The 26,024-nt window shown below is 39.7% G+C and overlaps 3 protein-coding genes across 4 annotated transcripts in view; all 3 read right to left on the bottom strand.

Moving 5' to 3' along the window:
* Positions 1-856: 856 nt before the first annotated feature.
* LOC112466969 lies at positions 857-5,747 on the bottom strand. Its single transcript, XM_025035360.1, has 5 exons — positions 5,521-5,747; positions 4,855-4,907; positions 4,614-4,694; positions 4,278-4,498; positions 857-4,187 (listed from the first exon to the last, which is right to left on the bottom strand). Exons 1-5 carry the CDS (start codon positions 5,581-5,583, stop codon positions 3,025-3,027), a joined length of 1,581 nt encoding a protein of 526 aa, XP_024891128.1. The 5' UTR covers positions 5,584-5,747; the 3' UTR covers positions 857-3,024.
* Positions 5,748-6,419: 672 nt separating this feature from the next.
* LOC112466963 (vacuolar protein sorting-associated protein 11 homolog) lies at positions 6,420-12,259 on the bottom strand. Its single transcript, XM_025035345.1, has 16 exons — positions 12,096-12,259; positions 11,925-11,993; positions 11,630-11,803; positions 11,333-11,529; positions 10,932-11,190; positions 10,701-10,852; positions 10,387-10,620; positions 10,000-10,300; positions 9,736-9,924; positions 9,515-9,637; positions 9,276-9,403; positions 8,983-9,195; positions 8,740-8,912; positions 8,357-8,654; positions 7,948-8,267; positions 6,420-7,700 (listed from the first exon to the last, which is right to left on the bottom strand). Exons 1-16 carry the CDS (start codon positions 12,108-12,110, stop codon positions 7,267-7,269), a joined length of 3,279 nt encoding a protein of 1,092 aa, XP_024891113.1. The 5' UTR covers positions 12,111-12,259; the 3' UTR covers positions 6,420-7,266.
* A 2,339-nt stretch (positions 12,260-14,598) lies between these two features.
* The window catches only part of LOC112466945 (zinc finger protein rotund-like), a 162,770-nt gene continuing 151,344 nt past the window's right edge, over positions 14,599-26,024 (bottom strand). For both annotated transcript variants that reach the window (XM_025035310.1, XM_025035309.1), the window contains exon 6: positions 14,599-25,299. In XM_025035310.1, the coding sequence (XP_024891078.1) occupies positions 24,148-25,299 (1,152 nt within the window). In that variant the 3' untranslated portion in view covers positions 14,599-24,147. The remainder of the gene's footprint in view (positions 25,300-26,024) is intronic.

The raw sequence follows: 26,024 nt of genomic DNA, 5'->3' as shown, positions 1-26,024 counted from the left end.
TATATAATCATGGAAGTTTTTATCGCGCACCGAACGATCGACGTTTATAGAACAGTCGAATATGCAGTAAGGTCATAGTATCAAGATATAAAAGTCAAATATGAATGATCCAAAGTCGCAGGCGCGAAATGACGCACGAGGGGCAAAATCAATTGTGCATATTTTTAATGCGATGCCGCTAGTTGAATTATATAAGACTTATGGAATATATGTTGCAGTAGTTTTCAATTGTGCAACATGGATATATCGTGCGCAAATTGTGGTATGCTTCACGGGGCAAAGCGGTGTTTCATTATTTGCATTAATGATAAAAAAAAGCAATTCTAAATGTTATTAATGCAAATAATAAAGTAACTTTCCCCGATGAAGCATACCATAATTTGCGCAAGATATATCCATATTGCACAATTAAACTATATTTTAACACGTATTTCATAAATCTACATAATTCAAGTAGTGCATGGCATCGCATTAAAAATATGCGTAATTAATTTCGCCTTTCGTGCGTCATTTCGCGCCTGCACTTTGGTTCATTCATATTTGACTTTTATATAAATACGTTGTTCTACCTGTGCGCGAGAAAAACTTCCATGATTATGTATACAAAAATATCATTCAATTTTTAATTTAAAGAATTATTTTCTTTTTTATAGTTTCGTCGATATTCATCCCTAAAGAGAATTAAACCCTAACTTTTTTCAAAGGAATGTTTTATTTCCTAAACATGCAATATAGGCAAGTTGTAAAAAAAAATGTGTCCCTTATTTTGACTTCGAATACAACAGCTTATTAAAAGTTCATAAAAATCGGAGGGAGTTCATAAAAATCACTTCCGTGGATTTCCTTGTAAGACATATTATCTTGGTTGTACGATAAATATTTGGTGTCTTTATTTCAGATAGACATTCTTTCACATTAGATTCACGGTATCTTACAGTGTCACTGATACCGCGCGGATACATGATTGCACATTACGGTGAGAAGATCGTTCAGAGACTAGAGCTTATTAAAGCTATACGATATAACGCGCAGCCTACGCACGCACACAAAATATAGTGACTTCTGACTAAAAATTATTGTAGACTCGTGGCGGTATATATATATATACGATATACAATATATATGATACAAGCTTATTAGGTATATAATCACGCGGACTCTCGTTAAACAGCCCATTTATCAGTTATAATCGATTACAAAAAATAAGTGTGTACATATATATCTCTTTTTATTTTGCTTTGCATTTTAAGGTAAGACCTCCTTGGCTGCGAGATTCATCGTCTCGCTTATCCAAATTACTCGCTTATCTAACGGACTTGTCGCTATTGGCACGTATGCATATTTTCTTGGACCGCTGTTATGCAAGAACTTAAGTCGAAGGACTTGGCGACGTGGTGTGCCGCGACCTTAGTTAAAATTCATTACACATTGTATGTGTATTGCATACAAAAAAATAATAGCGAGAAGAAGTACATAATGCGTATATAAATCGAATTGCTTTCTTTTGATGCAATTTATCTAAAAGATATGATACGAGAGGGTTGCAATTAATGTTCCCACGACGTTGATAAGAGCGTAGTAAATCAAGTATCATTCATGTCACAGCACGAGGACGCAGTCTTTCTCCTTACACGATATATAGGTAGAAAGAGATTTTGAAGTAAAAATATTAAATCTATATTACGCGTGGAAATTAATATGTTACGTTTATTGCTTACAATCAAGTTTACTTGAATTATATTCATCGTATGTATTCTCTCACGTTCGTATTTTTCAACTGAACGACCTCCGCTTTAACTTCTTGCTCTTTCACGCGACTGCACTTTTATCATAAAAGTATTGCTGCTTCAATCGTAGACTCGTATTTTTTTTTCATAATAAACTAGAATTGTTTTTCATCATTGTCAATATAATGTCAAGTATGTGCGCAACGCGTAGTAACTTATGCATTCTTTAATATAGAGATAATATTAATGTGCACATACATATATAATAGAGCTTAAATATATAGAGAAAACTAGCTTGACAGAAATATACTGCACGAAGGACGACACCATTTCGGGCATTGTTGAATTCAACATATCAACATTATTATTAGAAAAAAATACGTCAAAATTGATTTATGATATTTAAAATAATTCTTATTTATTGTAAATTTTCTTGAAGACTCTAGCCACTTTCTTGGTCTTTCGTAAGTAATTTGTAAGTACATTTCCCCACTTGAGAATTAAAAAAAAATGTGCGACATTTATTCACCATTATTATATAAAGTAACGATTGATATCTTTCTTTGTGCGTAGGTGTATTAAATTGGGCCGCGCTTTTGAAACATCATTTTCACTGTGTGTGTGTGTGTTTCGATCTTAATCTTAAATTACATTAAGTACAGTGCGAAAATAAAAAAAATAGCATCTGTTATACGACGTTCAGAAAGATCTTTTTATGGCAGTATGTGTATTGTATCGTAGGTATCAGAAATAAGGACGTTTCGCTGACGCATGTAAATGGAACTGTCGTCTATCACACTTATTGTTAGAGATAATATTCAGCATCTCAATAAGTAATCAAAATAGTTTAGCTTCAGAATTGTAATCGGAATTGTTTGCAAAAAATATTGCGGAAGTGCGATTTAAGTCTAACGTCTAATATTAGGTTCGCTAATGGTACGTGAGATAATAATGAAGGATATATATACACATCTTTCACGAGATTCAATCGTCAAATTCGACGATTAAGATGCTGATATGCAAAACAAATATTACGAAATCCGGTAAATACGAAATACTCACAGCTGCGTGAAATATACCGTGCGTACGTGTTAATAAAAATAATGTCGCATTATTTCTGATAAAATAGAATCGTTATTTCATCGCGACGGTCGGAAATTCCGTTAAAGATTACTCTCTGTTGTATCTCGATAACGATTAAGTTTGTATTGCTATATAAGTTATGCGCGAATAAATAGAGACATACAAGAATAAACATCGCGTAATACGCGCAATGATAAGAATTTCGATTTTACGTTCAGTCTAGCGACTTTGATCTATCTAATTTGTGTTTACTTTCGAGATCAAAGTTTGCACTCCGATTCATCGCACAAAGATCGCGGGCCTCGTCGGCATTTTCACTCGGAGGCGATTGCACATTTTCAAAAATAAAGGATTCTAATATCACATTATTGGATGGATTTGATTGAGAAGAATTCGCGACCGCGGACGCTGCTGTCTGAGCGGAATTGAAAGTGCCCCGTTGGGAAGCGCCTGACGAATCTCCGGGGAGAACTTTTTGGAAGCTGCTGCCTTGGTAAATGACATCTCCGGCGTGTCTGCGCGGCAATCGCAGGGAACCGCCGTAATCCGCACGTTCTCTCGGGAAGTTTCTCTGCGTCGCAGGAACCACGTTGAACGTACGTTTCGACTCGTTCTCGCTTCCCTCCGACTTAGGCGAGAGAGCACGCGTGTCTGTGGTCGTCGCGCATCTTCGATTTTCATCCTGCGTGGTGATCTTACCGTGGACTCGCAACGCAGACTGATCGTTTCCATGCCAAGGACTACGTTCTCCGTAGCTGCCGGTCGCGACGTCGATATTGAGCATCGCGCGTTCCTCCGTACCCGGAATCTCATAGCCACGAGCCACGTTTTCCGCGTCCGACGCGTCGGACGATCTGTCCGTTGGATAGCCCGGCAATCGATGCGGGCTAGTCTGGTAGCTGCAGCTGAAATTACTTCCCCCGGACACGACCGGTTCCTCTGGATACTCTAAAGGGACGCACACGTTTTGACCAACCGCACCGTTCGTGGTGCAATATTGGGAGAAATGCGCGAACGGAACGCTCTCATGACCGTCGAGCTGATGGGCGTTCGCGCTATCGTTTGGACATTGACTCGAATTACCGTCCACCAATCTCGCCGGAGAATTGCAGCTGTAGAAAAAGCACTGCGGCACACTCGGATTCGGTATCACGTTCGCCGTCTGCAGATTGAGCCGCGCGGCCGAGGACTCCGGCGACGCCGGATTTGAGAGCTTGCCGCGCGTTTGCGCTATCACCGTCTCGTAGCTAGGCGGAGGGCCGTATAATTGATAGTAAGGGCAATTGGCATCGTTTAATACGACGTTCATATTCTGATAGTGTGTCGATGTGGTCGCGTTACCGTTATATGCTGGCGCTGCTGTACTTCTCTGAGGACCTGTTTAAAAAAATTTACACAAATAAAGTTTCTACACTGCGGTTTCTCATGCATGTTAAAGTAAATAATCTATTAGAAAAAGATACGAACCTTTCCACATGCGATGCAGTAGGACGGTATTTCTCGCTGAATTGTAAGTAATACGAGCCTGCTGCGCTTGACAAGGCGCGTTACGAAGAGAATTTTGCGATCTAGCGTTAGAAGACCGAGTCGGAATTGCCGAAGCTGCGGCTCTATATCTGCCCTGCAACCAGTATCGGTACCACCAACCACCACCAGAGCAGACCAAGAACATGATTATAACCAGGATCCTAAAAAATCGTACGACATTTTTATTGTTACGCTGCTTAACGAAAGAGCTGCAAATTATATAAAACATTGTTGTAGTTATTATCGAAAGAGATATCGTTGTTAAAAACTACTTACCAATAGTACCACAAGTGATGGAAGTGAAATCCAGGTGACACGCAACAACCGAAAGCGCAACAATACTCCGTTCTTGAACATCTGCAAGCGTTACAATTAATGTAAAATTAATTTTTCATACACGATATAATAAACAATTGATTTCCTTAAACACACAAGTGTATTTTATAATCGATTGATCGAATAAAATCATCGAATAAAACTAACTAATTAATTAATATAGTCAGAAGAAGTAACATACTCGTAGTATTTTATTTCTCCAGGCATGTCAGAGGCACAGTACTTTGCTTCTGCCTGAAAAAGAAAAAAGAATAGCAGCGTAACAAATGATTTGCAAAAACAAACTATGTGTTTAAGCAGAATAGCTGACTTATAATTTCAACACAGTGCTTTATGCTTTAAATCTTTGTTTTTAGCCACTTACAATACTCAAGTCTTAACGAGTGTACAAAGTGTCAACATAGTAAGACTTGAGAGACAAGACAGTATTGTGCGTTGCTAAAAACAAAGATTTAAAGAATAAAACACTGTCTTAAAATTATAAGTCAGCTATTCTGCTCAGGCCCTATCGTGTACTAAATTAGCAAAATCTAACAATATTTAATCGATATCTAATATCTAATAATAATCTCACAAAATCCCGTAATAACTTTTTGTACTTGGAGCATTTTATGATGCTCCATTGTTTGATTCTATCCACGAGGTGAAATCGAACGTAATTGAGCGAAGCTGTAAGAAGTGTGAGAATTCTTCTGAATTCTCTCAAACAAATCGTTTCCAAAATATAAAACCGAAACGTAAAATCTCGGAGTCCGCGGGTGTGCGCGATTTTTCGAGTAGTGAAAAGGAGAAACCGATGAGCAACGAGCGCGTCGTCGTGCGCGCGTGAAGGACGAGCTCAACTCACGTAAACGAGACACTTCGATGTACCCACGAATATCGCGAGTTTCTTCTTGCTGCTGCGAGCCATCTCTCGCCAATTGGATACCCGCGTCGTCGATTCCGAGTCAAGCGCGATTGGGCTTAGCGCGTTGTTTTGACATAATCGCCATTTCCCACCGTCCGTGATGTACACACAACATTGCACATTGCACTTATTGATTTCAATTTCGGGACTCAACAATGACGTCAGCTCGGCCAGCCAGGGCTACCACCGCGACCACCGGAGAGATGAGAGCGAGGTGGGCGATGACGCATTCGGCGCGCTAACGAGTGCGCCATCCAATGCCGCAATCGCTTAAGAAACTCGAGCGTTGATTGACTCTTACCTCTGGATCCAACAGCAATAGACATATCTGCATACTTAAATTTATTTTAAAATCTTAATTCATTTTATTTACTTCAAAATCTCAATTTATTGATTATAAATAGATGATACAAAATCAGAGAATTAATAGATACACATTTACATGTATATAGACTCATGCTTTTTTTCTTTATTTCCTTACCTCTAATATATTATAATTGTACAATTTTATAATTCGTATCTTCTTCTCGATACTTTTACACGTGCTGTTCTATTCCAGCAAACAGATGCAGCACACAAAGTAATATAAGCGTAATTATTATAATAATGTTCATTTTGCTCGCACTCTTTTAAAAGTTTACAATCGTGCGGTCACGAAAGCAGCGTGAAGATGCAGAGCGGCTTAAAATGATGCAATTTTGAATCAGCCACAATCTGCAATTAATTTTATCTTCCAAAATTTCACTCGATTCCTTTTTCAGATCACAGTCTCATTACAAAGGCGCATTGATATATATCTTTTTCACATTGATCGATTGCTTTTTATTTTGCGATTTTTCGATCCCCTTTTGCCTAAAATATCAGCGCTTAAAGATCGAAATTTAAATACCGTGTCTCATCCACACAAAAAGCGTAGCACTTCGGATAATGCTATGCTCCTTAGCATAGATAAATATTAAGCTATATCTAAAGCCTTGTGTCCACGATGCTTTCGACAAGTCGGTCTGCGAGATCTCAATTCAAATTCTTGAATAGAAGTAGTTGTACTTTGATGATCCTAAATAGCGTTATGGTTGAAAAATGTTGAGTCGAGAGCTGAGTTCATACTCGGACCCGTGGAATATATATATAATCCTCTTCTCTATTTATTAAAGATTTATGAAAATTATATACATTTCCGTTGTCCAACATCTTATTGACTAGCTATTTATAAAGTAACAATGTTGGCAAAAAAGAATTGAATCGATATAAACCTAGTAACTAGTATGAAAAAATGGGACAGGGGATGCATCTTTTCTATACGAGATATTCATCCGAGTTGTCATGTGCCATGATTCGAGTTTTAGTAACTTTTTTTCGGATCGAGGACTCGGACCGATTTCTAGCATTGTAGACACAAGGATCTGCGAAGCGCAAAATTTTCAATTTGTGTAAGGGAAGCGTGACATTAACGCTCCAAATCAAATTTTTTACAACATATAAAATTGAAATAGGTATACTATACAAGTTTACACAAGTTTTTACATAGTACGTTAGATTCGGAAATTCGTTACGTAATCCTTACTGAAGCATGCACATTCGACAACATCTTCTTCTCTCTTACGTATCGCAAAGTATTTATCCGTATACATACATTTATATGTATCTTGTCTCGACTCGAATCCCACGGGAAATGTTATTCGCGGCTTACCTACCGAATGGATTTAGATTTCTGTTGTAATCGTCGTCATTGTTGCCGGCCCGATCATTATCGTTATCATCGTCATCTTTAAAAGGATTATTCGCATCGTCGTCGTCGTCGTCGTTGGCGAAGGGATTTTTGGATTCGTCATAGTCAGTCTCAAAGGGATTCGATGGCACAGCGGGGGTTTTCGTTGAAACAAAGGACTTTTCGATCGGCGATGACTTTGGTGTAGTGCTGTTCAAGATACGGGCTTCTCTGATCGGCACCGGCGAGGCTTTGGCGGAATTACCGCGTGGCGTCGACAAACCGCTTCCCGTTCCCGATATATTCGCCTCCAACGATGAGGAATACACTTCTGGCTTGACAAAATTTCGGAAACGCTCTTCCGTTATTAACGTTGGAACGTCGTATCCGGCACGTCGAGGCTCCGCTTTTCCTATTGAAAGAACGCGAGAAGGTATCGATTAATCATTACGCGTTAATATGAAAGATTGATGACGCAAAGCTCCGTATGAGAGCGACCGACTGTAATATCGGGTTTCATTCCGACCCTCATCCCACGTGTCTCCGTATAAGAGATTAATAAAGAGTTGAAGGTTACAAGTAAAAGGAGTATGAAGTAAATTATAAACTTGTCTCGACAAAATAAACTAATACAATATCGGCATGGCATTAAAACGTACCTGAGGTAGAACTCTTCCCTTCGTTTAACCTGAGTCTCGCTTCTGCACCTGGGCCGTAATTTAACTTCGGTTCCTCCGATCTAGTCGGTGTAGGTAACGATTTGTCTGTATCAGTAATTACTGTTAATTTCTTAAAAACACCTCTACCAAAATAATCGGCCACTAAGGAAAATGGATCCTCCGCTCGATCCAGAAGACTGTGGAAAGTCTCGTGCAGATCCCTCGATTGCTCTTGCGCTCTTATAATATCCAGTAATTTCTTGTTGTTTGGCAAGCAGGCCGGACATTCATTTTCATTTTCCGAAAAGCTTTGAAAGCAACTACCGAGAAAAACGTATAAAAGTAAAACAAGTGCGATAGTTGAGTTCATGTACTGTAATAAAAATAATAATATTTAAAAAAAGCTCACTGTTGGTGATATGAATGTTGACACATGAAATGCACGGATGGCAATTCCAACTGATGATGACACGCGCTACATCGTGATCCTTGAAAAATTATCGTATTATTCTTTATTGCTTCTATTTGTTCCCGTAATTTAAGGGTATCGGCTCTATATTTCTCTGTTAATTCCGTGTCAGCTTGAGTTTGCTCGTTCTCCGTTCGTAATACACTGCACAAATAACTTCTAACGTCTCCCAACGTGCAGGTCAATGATGTGGAAATTGCGTCAACGACCATCAAAGGAGATAACAGTCTTTCTTGAGCTACAACGGTATTTTTACGTGCAACAAAATAATGTTTTCCAATGCATTTGATTGAACATAATTGATATTCCGCGAATATATTTACCGATATAAGCTAATATATCGGCGAGAAGTTTCGTTGGTGCATCCTTGTTTTTAGCTACGCTCCACAAAGCTTGTACCCACAGATTAGGGTCCTGGTGACCGAATCTTTTGCAAGTGGCGAGAACTTGTTCACTATCTCCCTCGCATAAGTGAAATCTCAATATTTCTTGATATCTAAGATAATAAAATTTATGTTTAAGTGTGTTTCTATGTCGTTACAAACATTCATACGACAATGACTTACAGTTTGCTCTCTTCGTAAAGAAATAGCAATCCTTTTCTGAAATTATGTTGATGACAAAGTATTAATATCTGGTCTTTATCATAACGGGCCTCAGAATTCTGCAGAAGTCGTACAATTTTCTGTTCATATTGTAGTTTAGCTACATCGTTATCTAATGCCGACCAAACATGTAAATAATGTTCCACTAATGTATTATAAATAAGTGTACTCCATCTACAAGAAATATAAAAAAATGAAAAATTAATTTCATGATAAAAAGTACTTGTAGCTTTTCTCTCATGAAAGATACTAACTTTGTATCTGATTTAACTAAATGCTCCAAAAACTCTACGAGTCGTTCAGAATTATTTAGAAATAAATGAATAAAATCTTCTGGACTAGCTTTATCGACGCGCTGTTCTGTATAGCCATTTAAAGCTTCCTGCAAAGGTAAAAGAATCCATAATATTTTCCATCTTTTAATTTTTTCTCAATACAATAATTTGGTTAAAACGAATAGAAGAATGTAAGATTCAGACATATGTATACATACCTGATCTACAAGAGGTTTGTTGGAAGGCTTATAGTTCGTGCACAAGGCTTTCAAAAATTGTGTAGATTCATTTGGCACATTTTCTATTAAGATATTTCCATATTTTTTCATATTGGCTTCTGCCTAAAATATATTTAAACGATTTTTTAATATGGCTATTTTACTATTTCTTTGTAGAAATTGTATAGAATTTATGTACATGATATACATATATGTAATACCTCTTCGAATTCTAACGTTGCCATGTATTCCAAAGCCTTTTTGTATTCCTGTTTATCTTCGATTTGGATGCGAAGATACCATTCGTGTTTACCGTGTTTCTGTGCGAGTAATAGGGCATCCTCCGGCGATGCTTGGCGACAAACTTTTATCGCTATTTCCACGTCAAAATCAACCTCACGATCTTTTGTCTAAATCATATACAAAGTAATATAATAAAGGTATACAATACACATAAATATTTATAGTTTCCATGTCCAACTTACCATAATAAACTCTTTTAACTTATCGGTATGGTTAAGCTTGGTGTAACAATTTAATAACAAAGTAGTATGATCCTCTGTTGCCTGTCCATTTTTATGCAACGCTTGCAAATACGTCGTCAAATTATCAATATGTTGGGAATCCAAGAATTTTCTTATCACATAAGACGGTTCTAATTTGCCTATAGTCTTTATATATTGTTCTATAGCGCCATTATGATCCCCCTTAGAATATAAATGATCTCCGTATTGACGGAAAATGTCTATGAGACCTTCTGCATCATATTGCTGATTTTTAGCTATTCTGTGGTAGCGTAAAAAGTTATATTAATAAACATTAGTCTTGATGCTGATTTAATTGCAATTAAATCGATATATCCGATATCATACCTTATAGAAACATCGTACAAATTCTTTTTGAAAAGTAATGCTAATTTTGACTGTAAGTCTTTCTCATCTAAATGATACAATTTGTTATCTCCACTAAGTATAAAAAATCCACCCCATTCGGATAAGACTGCTTGGACAGACACCATTGGTGCGGAGAACACGATAAACTTGTTTTGAATATCGAGCACGGTAATGATGTGCTTATCCACGCCAGGAGGTATCGGCTCTATTGTGCTACGGAGATTTAATATGCATTACAACATAAATATAAAAGAATTACAAAAGAAAATGCATACGTGTGTATTATGTATTACTTGGGTTTGGCGGATATAGTTGTTGTTCTTGGAACATTCGCCGCTTCTTTTGCTACTATCACCAAATATGTCCTGAACCATTCTAGCATTATCTTCTGACCCTCTACTGCGTAGCATGGACCTCTACCGTCTGGCGTGTAACAATAAATAGCCTGAAAATTTTTGGCTTTTTAAAAACGGACGTAAAACGTAATGCAAGATGCAAGCACGAAGGCAATATGCGTGACGTACGTCATTACGTCCGATCATAAAGTGACTGTCCTGCATAGACTCGGCGAGCACGCTACATCTTCGCGCGCAACCCATAGTATCCAAAGTAGACTTGAATTCCTTATCCTTAACGGTAATATTATACAGGAACACACAATTCTGCGTGGCGACGAACAGATAGGTCTGCTTACCGGTCGCTCGTATCGCGAGGCCGGTAACAGACAGATTGGAATCCTTCAAAACTTTTATCTTATTCTTTCGCTCTCGAGTCAGGTCACCCCTGAAAAGAATTTAATTGCTGATTAATATAATATCGTATCATAATATAAAACATCGCATAAGAAAATAGCATCCACCTTCTAATACCCAATGACGGAGAATAAAAAATAAGAAGCAGAGATAAAAAAAGAATATAAGCTTACCTATACAACATGATAGATCCATCCCCGAATCCAATAGCCATCAATGTAAGACTAGTATGTACACATAGCGCTGTCGCTGGGACCGCCCTGTAGCTAGGTATGGCTCTGCTTATTCGAACGCATGTCGGATTACCTTGTTTATCAGGCTTGGCCAGGTTCCAAACCTTTATAGTAGGATTGCATCCAGGCTCGTCCTCCTGTTAACAATAAATTCAAACAATTAAATCAAATCTATCATACGTACTCGGTCTAATTAAGAACATGCATGGCAACGAGAGATCATAACAGCACTCTTACACCGATGGTGAACAAGAAGGTGGAATGTTGGACTTGCTGCGCCAACACCAGCGTGATCTCGTAAGCCCGAAAGGTGGTGATTTCGTACGACCGGTTTATCAAATGTACGCTGCCCGCGTTGTCCCCGAACACGAGATTGCCATTGCCACTGGTAGCTGCAGCGACTTGCGCATCCTATAGGATGGTATAACCAGGAGCTTTCATAAGTAATGACAACCAGGAGCTTTCATCCTGTCCACGACAGTTGGCGCACGACAGTCAATCAACATTGTCATCACGCAAGGTAACAACTTACCCCGAACGCTTTAGCGATCTTCCCGGCGTCGACTTCCTTTTTCAAGTCGAAGAAATTAAAGCGCCTCCACTAAAACGATAATAAGCTCAACATTGACATTCTAGGTTATGTCGGGCGAGAGAAACAACGAGGTCGAGATCGAGTCGCGAGGAAATAACGAAAATGACTGACCTCCAGGAACGCCATGATACGTGAAACGAGGCGACGCTTATTTGTACTCGGAGGGAATTGTAGGCCCAGCGGTTTGCGTGCGGATTTTTGACAGCGACGCGTATGATCGATCCGTCGGATCCGTCAACACGCCCGCCGTCGCCGTCTCGCCGCTTTCTATCAGCTGTTCGCGACTGCTCCGAACTACTCCGAAGTGCCCGTCGAGTTGCGCGCGTGCGCGCGGATCTGCCGTACCGCCGCGTGAAGTTAGCCGCTGGTCGAGGGTTCCTAGTTCCTACGCTAGATGAAGACACTGACACCGTCGCGGTCGCGCTGGAGCCCGGAGGGGGCGAAGGGGTCGGCAGAAAAGTTTCGTTCGCGTTTCGTCCTCGTCTCGTTTGCGAATTGGATCAAGCGCGCGCGTTAAAACTTTGTGTCGTATCTCATTTACGTGGTAAAGTAACGAGAGCAGTAATTAAAAATGTTTAGCGGAGCGTTTGCCGCATTGCCGCCCGGAAATGGAGAATCGGCGTCCTTGGAAAAGGGAGGATACGGAGAGTCGCACAGGTATCGTTGCTCTCTCGTTTCTTTTTTTTTTTTTATCAATTTGCAATCGGAAAGTTCTTGCGTGGATTTTAATGGCGGCCGTTGCGCTCTTGCAATTAAATTTGGAGCCTAAGACGTGATCAAGGTTTGCTCTGGATGATCGATAATTCGTATATTAGAAACTTATCTTTATTTATATAATTTTATGCGCCGCGAAAAACGTTTGAAGAATTCAACATATGCACACGCAAATATAGATTATATTTTGAAATACGTAATTGTGGAATATAGAACATATATTATTGGAAATGTAAAAGATGTAAATACACGCTATATCGTGAAATTTTAATTATTTTTATATAACTAAAACGAATAAGAGCATTATTAAATAAATAAAATTCAATATCATAAAAAATTATTTTATATCGAATTATTTTATTTATGATCTTTCAAGCTATGTGCGAATTGGTGCGTGAAAATCTGAGGGATCGTGGTTCGTCAAAAATAGTCTGAACGATTGAAACACAATACATGAATTCGACGTACTATGCATTAATAAAATTGTCGAGCCAATTTAGCGTTATTATATTCCTCGATAAGAGGATTTGCAATTCCGTTGCAGTCTGCAATTTTTCGTTTAAAAGAAAAATTCTTCGCAATCTCCTTTTCTTCTATAAGTTGGGTAGGACTTTTTCTTTCCCCTCGAAAGTTTGCGAGATCTCGAATTATTCGCGCAACTCGGTGCCCTCGATCCACAGATGATCATATATAAGATTACGACGAAATCAAATGTCACGGCCGCGACGATACACGGGGAAAAGAAAGAAGAAATCAAAACTTATGTATACTCGTATATACGCAACAATCCATAATCTTTTTATAAGAATTTCAATTTTTTATTTTAACTTTTTTCCCTTGGTTGAACTTATACCTACAATAACTTTATTCGAAGGAATAATACATAATTACAAATTGTGTCCATAAAGAATTTATTACATACAGTATAAATAATAAGTTACTTATGGATACAATTCGTAATTATGTATTATTCCTTCGAATATAGTTATTGTAAGAAAACAAGGTGTGCAAATACTTTTGATCCACTGTATATAAATTCATTCAAGCAAATTTTCTTCGTTTAACAATATATCTGTACCTTAGAGGTAAAGAATCGTATCTCTAGTTTTTGTCAGAATAGAATTAATAATAATAGAGTATTTTTTGCTCGATTTTTTGTTAAATTGTTTAATGGTGAAGGATCTTACGTCCATTATTACTAATTCCTAAGATACAATGTTTAGAAAAAGTCGTATTAGAAATTTTCATAGAAATAATAAACCTTAAATTCTGTTTCTCTTTTCTCCATATAAGTTTCTCTAAATAATGGAGATACGATTCTCCTTTACCTCTAATAACGTTTTCTACTAGGGAAACTAGTGCACACTGATTGTGAATGCATTTTTATTGTTTTACTGTGAAAAATTAGTTCACATATTTTCAATGTTTAACATTCTACTGATAAAAATTTGTCAAATTTGATACATTTTTATCAGTAGAACGTTAAACACTGAAAATATGTGAACTGCTTTTCACAGTGGAACAATAAAAATGCATTCATAATCAGTGTGCACCAGTGTTGCATTAGTTTTCCCAGAAAGAAATGCTATTAGGTAAAGATATATTTCATTTCAAGATAATAAATTTTTGCATATATATAACACAAGCATATAACTCTTGATTTCTTTTTTTTTCTGTGTCCTCGTTTATGTCGACGATTCGATCAGATCGGACGGGCGAAAGGGTTATAGAAAAGGGTTACTGAAAAGACCGCGACGAAGCGGCACGCCAGTGCAACGCCGGGACATGACAATTCTCAAGACGAGGAGACGAGTCGCGCTACTCGCCCTCGTCTCGTCCCGAGCGCAACGCGGCTTTCGCTCTGCACTGACATCCCGCCTCGTACGCTCTCGCGTCGAGAGTAAGACGTAAGTTCTGTTATATTTGTTAAAAAGGACGAACAATTAGTGTGTTTCGATGTCGTGGGGGCGGGCGTGTCCGTGTGTCCGTGTCCGTATGCATGTGTATGTATGTGTGTTATGTATGTAATTTGTCGCTTTACAGAGCTGTGCGCGGGGACTTAGACTCTCGAGAAGACTGGTCGTAAAATCCTTGAAAATCGGATCGTCGTTTCCGACGACGAATTACACCTAGACATTCCGGACAAATTTCGCGAGGGACGAGGGGGTTGCCTCTCTCGCTCTTTCTCTCACTTTCTCTCTCGCTCTTTAATATTACAAAGTAACAGGTAGATCTCCCGCACGCGTAACACAATCGTCGACGCAAAGATCGGATCGGCAACGACGATTTACGAAACGGAGCAAAGACGTTTTTTTCTCGTTGGTCGGGTGCTCCTCGATATTTCGTATTTCGGCCGCACTTATATACCTATAACAAATTATCACTTAATTGCGACGTGTCGATTTTGGAGCCTCTATTTACAGATCGTTCGTGACGCGACACGTCGCTTCGAAACTTATAGAGTTAGAGATCGCGTTTGCGGCGTCAAATGTGCGACGAAAAATTAATCTCTTTCTTTCTCTCTTTCCCTCTCTCGCTTTCTCGCGCGCGGAATCGCGAAGCGTTCCTCGGGAGCTCCTTCTTCTCGCGGACTTTGCGAGAATTCCTCCGATTTTCAAGTTCCTCGTTCGACAGAACAGCGCGAAAATTGTACGTCGCGATACGCATCCTTCGGATCCTCTACCCGCGTCCGTGCAAGTCGGAATCGGCTAAATACCCGCCATCGATCCCTCGCACAATTCATTTAATTATTTCTCGGAATTGGAACGCTGTTCGACGTTGCTGTCATAGCTTGAAAATAGATACGAGAGACTGAAATGTATTTAGAGACGTAAGACATCGCGAGAAACTTTTTGGCATATCACGCAGCGCCAAATTTGTTGCATTCCGAAAACAATAAAGCCAATCGTTACACCACCAATAATATACATATATATACGTATGTATAAAATTTATAAATTCTTTGAATTTTAATGTTTTAAATTCATTCTGTACATCAATAATTCAAATTTTAGATTCGAACATTTTTTATTTTTTTATTTTTTTAAAAGGAGAAACTGATCTATTTTCCATAATCTCACAGCGTGTGATCTAGTTTCGAGAATCAGCCGCGAGATTAAAAAAAGAATCGGATCCATGCGAGACGCGAGATGCGAGCGACGTACGAGTTCCGCGCTGCAATGAGCAACGAGCTCCATCATGTCATATCATCACACGTTTGTACATTACGTATCGTGCTCGCGCTAGGAAAGATTCTATAAATGCGGAGCCTACGTAAGTCGGGAAGGGGGGAGGAAGAAAAAGAATACCCGCGGGAGAGACATTTCGTTCATGTCCTCCTGACAGATATCGATCACTGAAATTTACGGCAACACGATCGGATCGTTTAACTCTCTGTCGGAGCGGCAGATTCTTGAATAATTACGTGTCGCTCGTACTCGAGTGACGATCGACGTTCGAATCGATCGTTTTGACCCCGGGATGAATCGCGAAGAGTTAAACGATGTTCGTGGACTCGCGCGTGTGCAGGATGTTGGGTTATTTTAATAGCTGAGACGCGAAATACGAAAAACCATCCCTTATGCCTATTTCTTTTCAATTACGTCGTGCACAGGGTGTTGCAAAGTCCCCCGGCAATATTCCTTGAAAATGCCGGAACTATTCTTCGGTCATTTTATTCCTTTTTTAGTTGTACTTTTTCTCTCCTTCTCTTCCTCCCTCTTCAAAAACGCAGATGGTGCTATTCTTGTTTCATTTTAAATACAGAAAAAATGCAACTAGAAAGACCGGAGTTTGCTTCGTAGTGACGGAAGGTATACAGTGAAAACCGATAGTCGCATCTCCCCCTTTTGCCCGTTTTGCGATCTGGAAATTGCGGGTTTATCGAAAATATTTTCATCAGTGTTCCATTACACTTGTGCGTCCACCAGTGGAATAAAAGCCCGTATTCTAGAGGCACATTTAGCGTCGCAAACGTGGCCGTCCCCTTCTCGTCCCTCTTTCTGTCTTTCTCACACCACACACACACACACACACACACAGACGCATGCACGCATGTACACGCACAGAATTGCGTTATAAATGTTATATCCATCCTGAGCAGATTGGACAAACGTGATGCGACAATCGGACGGCCAAATTTACGCCTAAATTTGCGACGAAATTACGAGCCGAATCCAAATTAACAAAGAAATTATCATGTCGCCAATAAAAAGATTTTCCATTTCGCTCTTTTGCAAAGTAAGAGATTCAGGCAACCGCGACGTACATACATTGTTCCGCTCGTTCTTCCTCCGCGTAAGTATCGTGCAAAACTTTGTATTTCGCAAAGTCGCCGTTGTATACCATCCGCCTTTGCAACCCTCTGTTCGCTCGCGATTCCAAGTCGCCCTGCTCGTGCCCTCGCACATCTCGCGGAATGCCTCTCGTCGTTATTTTCGCACAACTTACCGCAAATCGAAATTAAGCGCAAATGAGCGAGAGGGAGGGAAGGAAAGTCCGAATCCATACGAAACCGATTGAAGGTGGGATGTCAAGAAATGCGGGTCAGGACGCGGGATGATTGGTTAAAATTCATCGCTCGGCGGTTTGTAGTTTTACAGACACAAAATGCGCTTACGCTAATTATTACTCTCTTTTTCCGCGATCATTCAGTACATCGTCGTCGTCGTCGTCGTCGTCGCAGTGTAGTCGCCCGGCTCCGTGCATATGTCTTTTACGAAACATTTAGTTTATACATGTATGTATGTATATATATATATATATATATATTTTTATACATATATCTTTACAAACAGGAAACGATCAGACGATGGGACCCGCGGGTCTCGCGCGGCCCGAGAACACCGAGCATTACCTCACATAAAGTCGCGAAAGAACGACTGGACAGAGCTTTGCCTCTCATTTGTCTCTCTTATCGAACAATAAAATGTCTCTTCCGTACGCCTTACGCGCTACTCACGCAACCGAAAAGTCAAGGATACCTTATTTTTTTTTTATCTTTAAGGAGACACCAGGTGTATGTACAGTTCCCGCACAATTGCATTTAATTGCGTTTAAGGATGCACTTTTTTGTAAAATACAGTAATATTCATCTTTGCGCTCGCTCTCTCTCTCTCTCACACACTTTCTCGCTTTCTCTCTCTCTCTCTTTCTTTCTCTTTCTCTCACTCTCTCTTTCTCATCACGTAATAGTATTATACTCCTTAGAGATTTCTCTTCATATTTCTCTCTCATCTCTTTCGCAGAATTATACAATAAAATATCACAGTTCTGTTCGTACCACGCAATAATTAATATATTGTTTTTCCTTATGTCGCTTATACGCGTCCTCTCTCGCTCTTTCTTTCTTACTTTCTCTCACGCAACATACGCTCCTACGTACACGCACATGCGTTCTTCTTATCAGTTGCCTTCCTCGTCACACGCATTTTTTCTCCTAGGAGTGCGTTGTAACACAGAGTAGTGCACGCACACAAGCATACATACATAAATACATATACACACACATATTCATGTACATATATAAATATATATGTATATATATATGTATATATATATTTATTTATTTATTTCCTCGCTTTTCCTCTCGACGACTAATGGTTACGCAAGGTATGCTGGTTGTAGAAACATTCATTTACAACTTTTGTATACTTGAAGTATATAGTAATAATAATAATAACTATATTTACCGAAAGAGAACGATATATAAAGAGTGAGGTTGCGAAGCCTTTTCCCTCGAAGATGGTATTAATCTGATGGATCTCGTTGCTATGAATGTCCGCGTATACAGACGCAATTTAATTAAAAGAATATACAATATACGTACAGTTTCTCGATCCCGCTACGAGATCGTGTAGTATACAGTCTCTATCTTATATACGCTCCTTATTAAATCATTCTAATAATGCAAATGTGTGTCCTCGCTATACGCAATTTGTCCCGAAGAGAGAGAATGTCGATATTTCTCCGTTTTAACATCTAGACACGCGGCGGATTGACGCGGACTGTAAAATTATTGCTTGGAATGCGAAATTTATTTGCGTTACAAACGATCGACATCCGCTCGTCGACATCATCCGTTAACCCTATCGTTTCCCGTGTCGATAGACTTCGTGTGTGTGTGTGTGTGTGTGTGTGTGTATGTCCCCCTCCCTCTCCCGTGCTTTCTTAAGTATTGCTAAAAGAGTGTATTATCTTTCCTTTCTTTTTTTTCGCAATCTCCCGAAAGATCGTTGTCATTCGAAGGAACTAATCGCGCGCGCGAGTAGCAAAGTACAACTTCGTCAATCGGTATGTCTCGGTAATTTTCTTCGGTTTTATGAACATCGCTTTTTTTCCCTTTTTTGTTTCTTTGTCATTTCTATCATTCCCCCCGAGTCTTTCGAAGCACTCTCTTTTTCGTATCGCGGAAGGATAGATGAGAAATTCCCTTTGACCTTAGTATGTCGTAACGCACGATCCCCCTCCTTGCCCTTGTATGTATACACGACGAAAGAATAATTGGACGGCATCTGTGTGTCCGCGAAGTGTGTTCGCGCGGCGCGCTGGAACCGAGTGCGCTCGAGTGTCTCGCGAAAATTTATCGTGATCGAACGTAAGAAACGAGAGACAGAGGATTGCGACAGAGAATCAGCGAAGGATGAAATGATTCGAGCGGCGTGCAACGGAAACGAAACGGCGCGCGACCGAGGGGAGAGTCGCGGTAATGATTAGCGACTCGGGGGGGGGAGGGAGCGATTTTCTTTAATCCTTGCGATCAGCACAGAAGCGACAAGTTACGTACGGAAAAAATGCCTTACACGTGCCGTTTCCATTTTCGTTAAATTAAAAAAAAAATCTATGTTTCATTTTATTAATGTACCACCTTTTGACGAAACAAATAGATAAGTTATTCTAGTTAATAAGGAGAAAGTTCACGCCCATTCCACGAAAAGAAAACGCGCTGAAAGCGCTAAGAGTAAAATCCATTTTCTGAAGACTCGATTTATCCTTTCATCCGTAACTTGTGCTTCATAATCCGTAAGTACGCGCAAGCGTACGCGAGTAAGTATGTGAGAGAAGAAAACAATAATCCCATTTTTTTTAAATAATGTATTTTAACAATAGTTTTTTAAAAGAAAGGCATCAATAACAATTCTTGCACTGTCTCGGTTTAAATGTGTCATCCTTCGAATAAAAAAATAATTTATAGCAATCGAACAGTTAACGAAGAGATCATGTACCTATGTGTACTTACGGATTAATGCAGATTAAATTTAGAGCCGCGGAAAGACACCTCGTCCTAACGTGCATTTCAACATTAAATATTTCTAAAACATTAATGCACAATGGACGAGGTATATATACCTTCTTGTTTCGCATCGTTCAATGTTCTTCGCGAAATTGTCAGTCTATAAAATCCGATAGATAAATGTCGCCTTTCAAAAATTAACAATCACTGGTGCAAAGTACGTGGAGGTACGTCTCAAACACAATGGACGAAAGGAGGGATTCGCTGTATGATAAGAGAGAAGGGAAAGGCCAAAACAAAATTTATATCCTTTTGTCAGAAAGCAGAGAAACAAAATAATTCAGCATCACATATATCGAGAAACTCTCCTTTGCCTTTATTTTAACACGTGACAGTTTATTAAACGAAATAATAATAATAATATTATTAATAAAATAATAATAATAATAATAATATAATCAATGAAACTAAGGATAGGCAGAAGAAATCACAATTAAAGCGCGGGGTCGGAGTTCCTTATCTTGCATCTGTCCCTTGTTCTCATCGCGAAACTATTCTTATTTCATTTCCTACGTATCCAATCGTAATCAACACGTGATGGGTAATCTGTCTATCCTTTTCTCTGCATTTCAATCGATTATATATATATTTTTTATTCCATTGTCAACTTTTTTTGTCGGGATGTATACGCACTCGAGGTGATTTCTTGATAATCGCGCGCGTACGCGCGTAATTATATAATACGTTTGCCTATTCTTTCTGTTCTTTTTCATTTTTTTCGCGTTGACTTAGTTTTTTTTTTCTGAAACATCCAGAGATAGCGGGTTTGCATGCCGTATTGCAAAGGAGTTATCTGCTACACGCAGCAAGAAAGTGGATCTACTTCGAACGTTTTTTTTTTCTATATGCTTTACCCCTCGCCCCTACTCTCGTTCATTGTCCTATCATTTTCTTAATAACAACGTAATAGTTTTAAACAACTTGAGCATAGGTAAAGCGCGAACGTGACCTCCACGCGGGGTTCCCTCTCGCCGACCTGAAGTCGCGATTACTCTCGACGCGAGTAAAAGAAACCGGAAATAAATTGGCACCGTAGACACCGTCTCGCCCGTAAAAATCCTACGCCGACAGTGATGGAAATAAGAGTGAAATGTGTATATACGATTAAAAATGCAAAAACTCAATGATCAAGCTCTTTTGTATTCTTCTGCGAACAACAACGTAACTTCGATTGAAAACGATCGGTCATGCGGGAACCCCGTAGGAGAGCGCGTCCAACGCCATAACAACAAATTATCTACAATGGTCGCATATACATGTTCATCTTTCTCCCTTTCTTTCCCTACCTCCTTCTTCCTCTTTCTCTTCCTCACGCGCACACGCATACGCACGCAACAGATTATACATAAGATTACTTAGATATTAGGAAAGGTACTTAGAATATCTTCATTATTAGAGTCTGTTTTTTCTTTTACCTTACACACCTACTAAATATCGGTCAAAATATTAATCAATTTATAATAATAATAATAATATTAATAATAATAATAGCAATAGTAATAATAATGCAAATAAAAATAATATAATATAATAATAATGGCCGAGATGACAATAATGATGCTGATAAAGACGATGACGCTGGTGATGATAATAATTATTTTCTTTATTTATGTATTTGTATATATACGTATATGCATATATTAATCCGTTAAATTAATATATGAATATACTTTTTTTTTGTTTATTTATATAGCACCTATTTACAAAGAGGTCTCCGTGCGGCTCTCTTACAGTATGTGCGTGATGCTTTTATATATTATATATCTATATATACATATATATACTCTTCATAAAATATATATACATATATATACATATATATATTGTGTCCGTATATATTTCTAAACGAGATTCTCGTGTGTCTTTATTTATATGCCAGTCTTCGCGGTTTTTTTAAATAACGTTCTTCTCTTCATTATAACTTCGTTACTACTGGCGCTTTCGCATAATTCTGCAAAAATGTTTTCTCGACAGTGCGAAATACTTTTCGCTCATTTTTTTTTCGTATATCTGCCTATCCGTTTTCTTCCGCATATACGTCAAGATATAATGTTCGCATGTACCTTTTGTCATATCGTACCTAATCCCTTATCTTATCAGTCCGCATATTCCGTATATTTCCTTTAAGTATATACTTGTCTCCGTAACAACGATTTGCTTTGTAAATTGCGACGAAATCTTAAATTAATTAAAACTTAGCGGTCACAACGCGCGTTACAAGAGATATTTATTTTTAACAAAACTGCAATTTTAACTAAACTGCAAATTTTTACATTTTTTATATAATCATATATAGTATGTTTTTTTTTTAAATATAATCCAGCGCTCTTGGAATATACGTAGTAAAAAATAAGGAATGTAAAGTGAAGGGAAAGAAGTAAATGAAACGAAAAGAATAAAAGAACTAAAAAAAAGTAGAATAAAATAATTATGTAATTAATCTTGGAACTTAGAACATCAATTGATGATAAATTCAGAATATTTCTCGTGAGAATAACGTAAAAAAATAATTCCTGTTAGATCGTCCAAAACGATTGGATAAGGTAAAGTGATAAGAAATACAGAGCAGGGAATGTGTCGAAAATTACCGGTGTCAAAGAACTTACAATTTGGAGCAAATTTATTAAAAACTTTTTTACTCTCTCTTTCTCTCTCTTTCTCTTCATATAACTCTTCTAAAAATATAAATATCATTGGTCATTTATAAACGGAAGATATGAGAATCCGATCTTGTTCACAACTAAAATCTTTTCTGATAAACTGAGGAGGAAACCAGTTCGCAGTTCATCGTCAACACGTCATATATACTTTCTAGCATTATGAAAGTGTATCGTCCACCATTCGAATACAAGTTAATCCATGATCGTGCTCCACTTTATCATTCAAATGTCAAGCTTTAAACGACCGGCGTCAGATCGTCTGGATTATATCGCAACGAATGCGTATTGATGGAACTTTCTAGCACGTAATTGGCACGCATGATTATTGGCGGGGATTAGCGCACGCTGAAAAGCGTGGAGAATCGGCGAACAGTCGAGTTAAATCGATTGTATCCTCGACCGACACAGAGATTAAGATTTTTCAGTTGCGGGAAAACAACGAACGGTTTCTTGATGATCATCGATCGGCGATCAATATCGATCATCAATAATTAGACCAGTATGCAAAGACGTAGTCTCTTCGAGGAAACTACGTCACGTCAGTCTTATTATATCAAAGGAATGTAAACCAAGGTTTCCAACGTGTTCTGCGGTTGCACTGCGAAATAACACGAAGTGTATATAATTCCGAACTTTGATTAAATATCGGAAACGATGAAAATTAAACGTGCTAAATGTGCCTTCAATTTCGATAACGATCGAAATATTTGAATGCAATCTATAAAAAAAAAGTTAGAAAAGAAATAGTTGTTGGAATCGTCAATCCTGCAGTTTCCAACTTCGGTTTATCAATTACAATTATCAATTCGAATATTTATCGGCGATCAAAACCAATGGAATAGTTTTAATTGAAATGAATATGTCCTTTCATGCATGTAACAATGGATTCTTGAGATTGACCAATATATATAATGTAATATAATATAATAATATATATTATATATCATATATATAATATATGATAACATAAGACATGCAAGTCGCATCCTAATTGAGTTATGCATATACGGAATGAAAAGGATCAGAGATAAGATAAGATAAAAAGGAAAGAAGAGATAAAAAAGGGGGGATAAGGGAGAGCGTTATAATCTTTTTATAAGTTGTCGAAAATAATCGATTTTCGAGCATACATCGACTTTCATCTCGTATTTCTTATCCGTTTCCCGGCGATAATTTCCACACTATACGCATTAATCTACAAGATCACGATAAACGACAAGACCCTGTCCTTCTTACATACATACCTGTTTACGCGTGTAAGACCAAAGCAAAGTAGGAGCTTTACTCGCGGTAGGGGATTTACATACACCAATGTGGTGAATAAATTAGACGGGTAAAGAGATCACGGAGAAGAAAACGACCGAGTTGCGATGAAGAGCCAGCGTCATGACGTGCCACGTAGAAAAGCAGAAGAAAAAGGATAGTTTGCGGAGCGAGACGGAGAGAGCTTCGCACAAACGCGCTTTCCGAGCAGTTAATCTTCAAAGAACAGGCAGAATTACTGCTTCTCCTTGAGACCGCCTAACAGCGAGTGGCTCTCCATCGTGGCACTAAGATTACTGAGATTGCTCAGATTCCCCAAATTCCCCAGGTTGCCCAGGTTGCCGAGATTCGGCTGGTGAGCGTAGTTCCTAATCTGGTGAAGACTGATCAGCTGATTCGGGAAGGACGTGGCGTTCTGATTGCTGGTAGTGCCGGGCGTCACCCCGGACGACGAGGACGTTGGCGAGGACTTCTGCGTTGGGTTGAACGCCTCGTAGAGGTACGGCCGGGACGCCGGGTGATGGCTACCGGGGTAGTGCAGGTGATTCAGCGGATTCAACGGGTGCTGCATCGAGGAGATCGAGTTGATCGAGATCGACGATATCGGCGTGAAGGCCGAACTGCTGTTGGGATGATGATTCGCGCCCGGTTGCGGCGTCTGTTGCCTCGAGTCGTTCTCTATGGACTCACCGGCGCGATGCCCGTGTCCCGGCAGCAACATCTCCGGGTTCTGATTCTGATGGTATTCGGTGTGATGGTGCGGCAGCCTCTCGTGCAGGTCGCCGATCACCGTGTCCGGGCTGACCTTGGGCCAGTAGTGGTCCTGATGGTGGGCGGTCATCGCGTGTATCGACGGCCTGAGGCCGGTGCCGATGATCGGCGGTCTCTTGTCCGTTCTTTCCGCGTGCTTCTGCATATGCTTCGCCAGATAGGTCTCCTGGGTGTAACTCTTACCGCAGTACTGGCAGATGTGCGTTTTCAGGTGCTTCGACTCCTTGTGCTTCGGTATGTGCTCGAGCAGACTCGGCTCGTCGGAGAAGCACTTGTAACAGGAGTTACACTTGTACGGCTTGTCGGTCTGGTGGCATCGGGAATGGCTCTGTAGGTTGCTCAATTGGCTGAACGCCTTCGTGCAGCCAGGATGCCGGCACTTGTACGGCTTGTCGCCGGTGTGCGTGCGGATGTGCTGCTGTAGATGGCTCAGCTGGGTGAACTTCCGTTGGCAAATCTCGCAACGGTACGGCTTAATGCCCAGGTGGATCCTCGTATGCTGGGAGAGGTACGAGGAATTGGCGAACGCCTTGGAGCACTGCGTGCACTTGTACGGCTTCGCCTCGCGCATGTGAATCTGCGTGTGAAGCTGCAGATCCGCCTTGCTACCGAATATCTGCAAAAAGAAAACAATACTTTGATGTCAAAGAGAGAAAGAAAGAGAGAGAGAGAAACATACAGAGAGAAAAAGAGTTAAAAAAGACAGTCTATTATACACGAGTGTGAACGAGAGACGAAGAGATGACTCGTAATCGATCTCAGAAACTCGCGCCGGTCGCTATTGAAAGGAGACTTCGTGCTTCCTTATCTAAAATGCAAATTAATAACTTCCTGCGCGCACGTGACACACAACGCACGGGACGGGAGCGCACTTCGGACTGGCGAACGTTCGTTTCTGCATATATTGCGACAATATATAACAGAATAATATGAGAGACTAGAGAGAGAGAGAGAGGTGGGAAAAGGATCTCGGTTGGGGAACGATCCTCTATTGCCGCGCCGACGACGTACACTTCCCTCTTCGTTTCCACGCCGCGCTAACCGGACACGTCGCGCCGGTATATTTATAAATAAATAAATAAACGTAAAAAAGAAGAGCACTGCCACAGTAGCTCGAGCGTATATACGCGTGAGGCGGGGAGAGGCTGACCTTGTCTATCACGGCCTAGCCTCGGGGCATATCCGACCGACTGGCTTCGGGTACCGCATAGAGAGAGAGAGAGAGAGAGAGCCCCCCTCTCCTCCACCACCTCGTATACTCTAGTATCCTCGCTCTCTCCTTCCTTCGCCTTGCCGCCTCGCGTTGTCTCCTCCTTTATCCCCCTTTCGGCCCCCATCTCA

Source organism: Temnothorax curvispinosus, unplaced genomic scaffold (genome assembly GCF_003070985.1).
Source record: "Temnothorax curvispinosus isolate PA1 unplaced genomic scaffold, ASM307098v1 QBEX01016763.1, whole genome shotgun sequence".
NCBI lineage: Eukaryota > Metazoa > Arthropoda > Insecta > Hymenoptera > Formicidae > Temnothorax > Temnothorax curvispinosus.
This window is presented reverse-complemented; position numbering and strand designations above follow the sequence as displayed.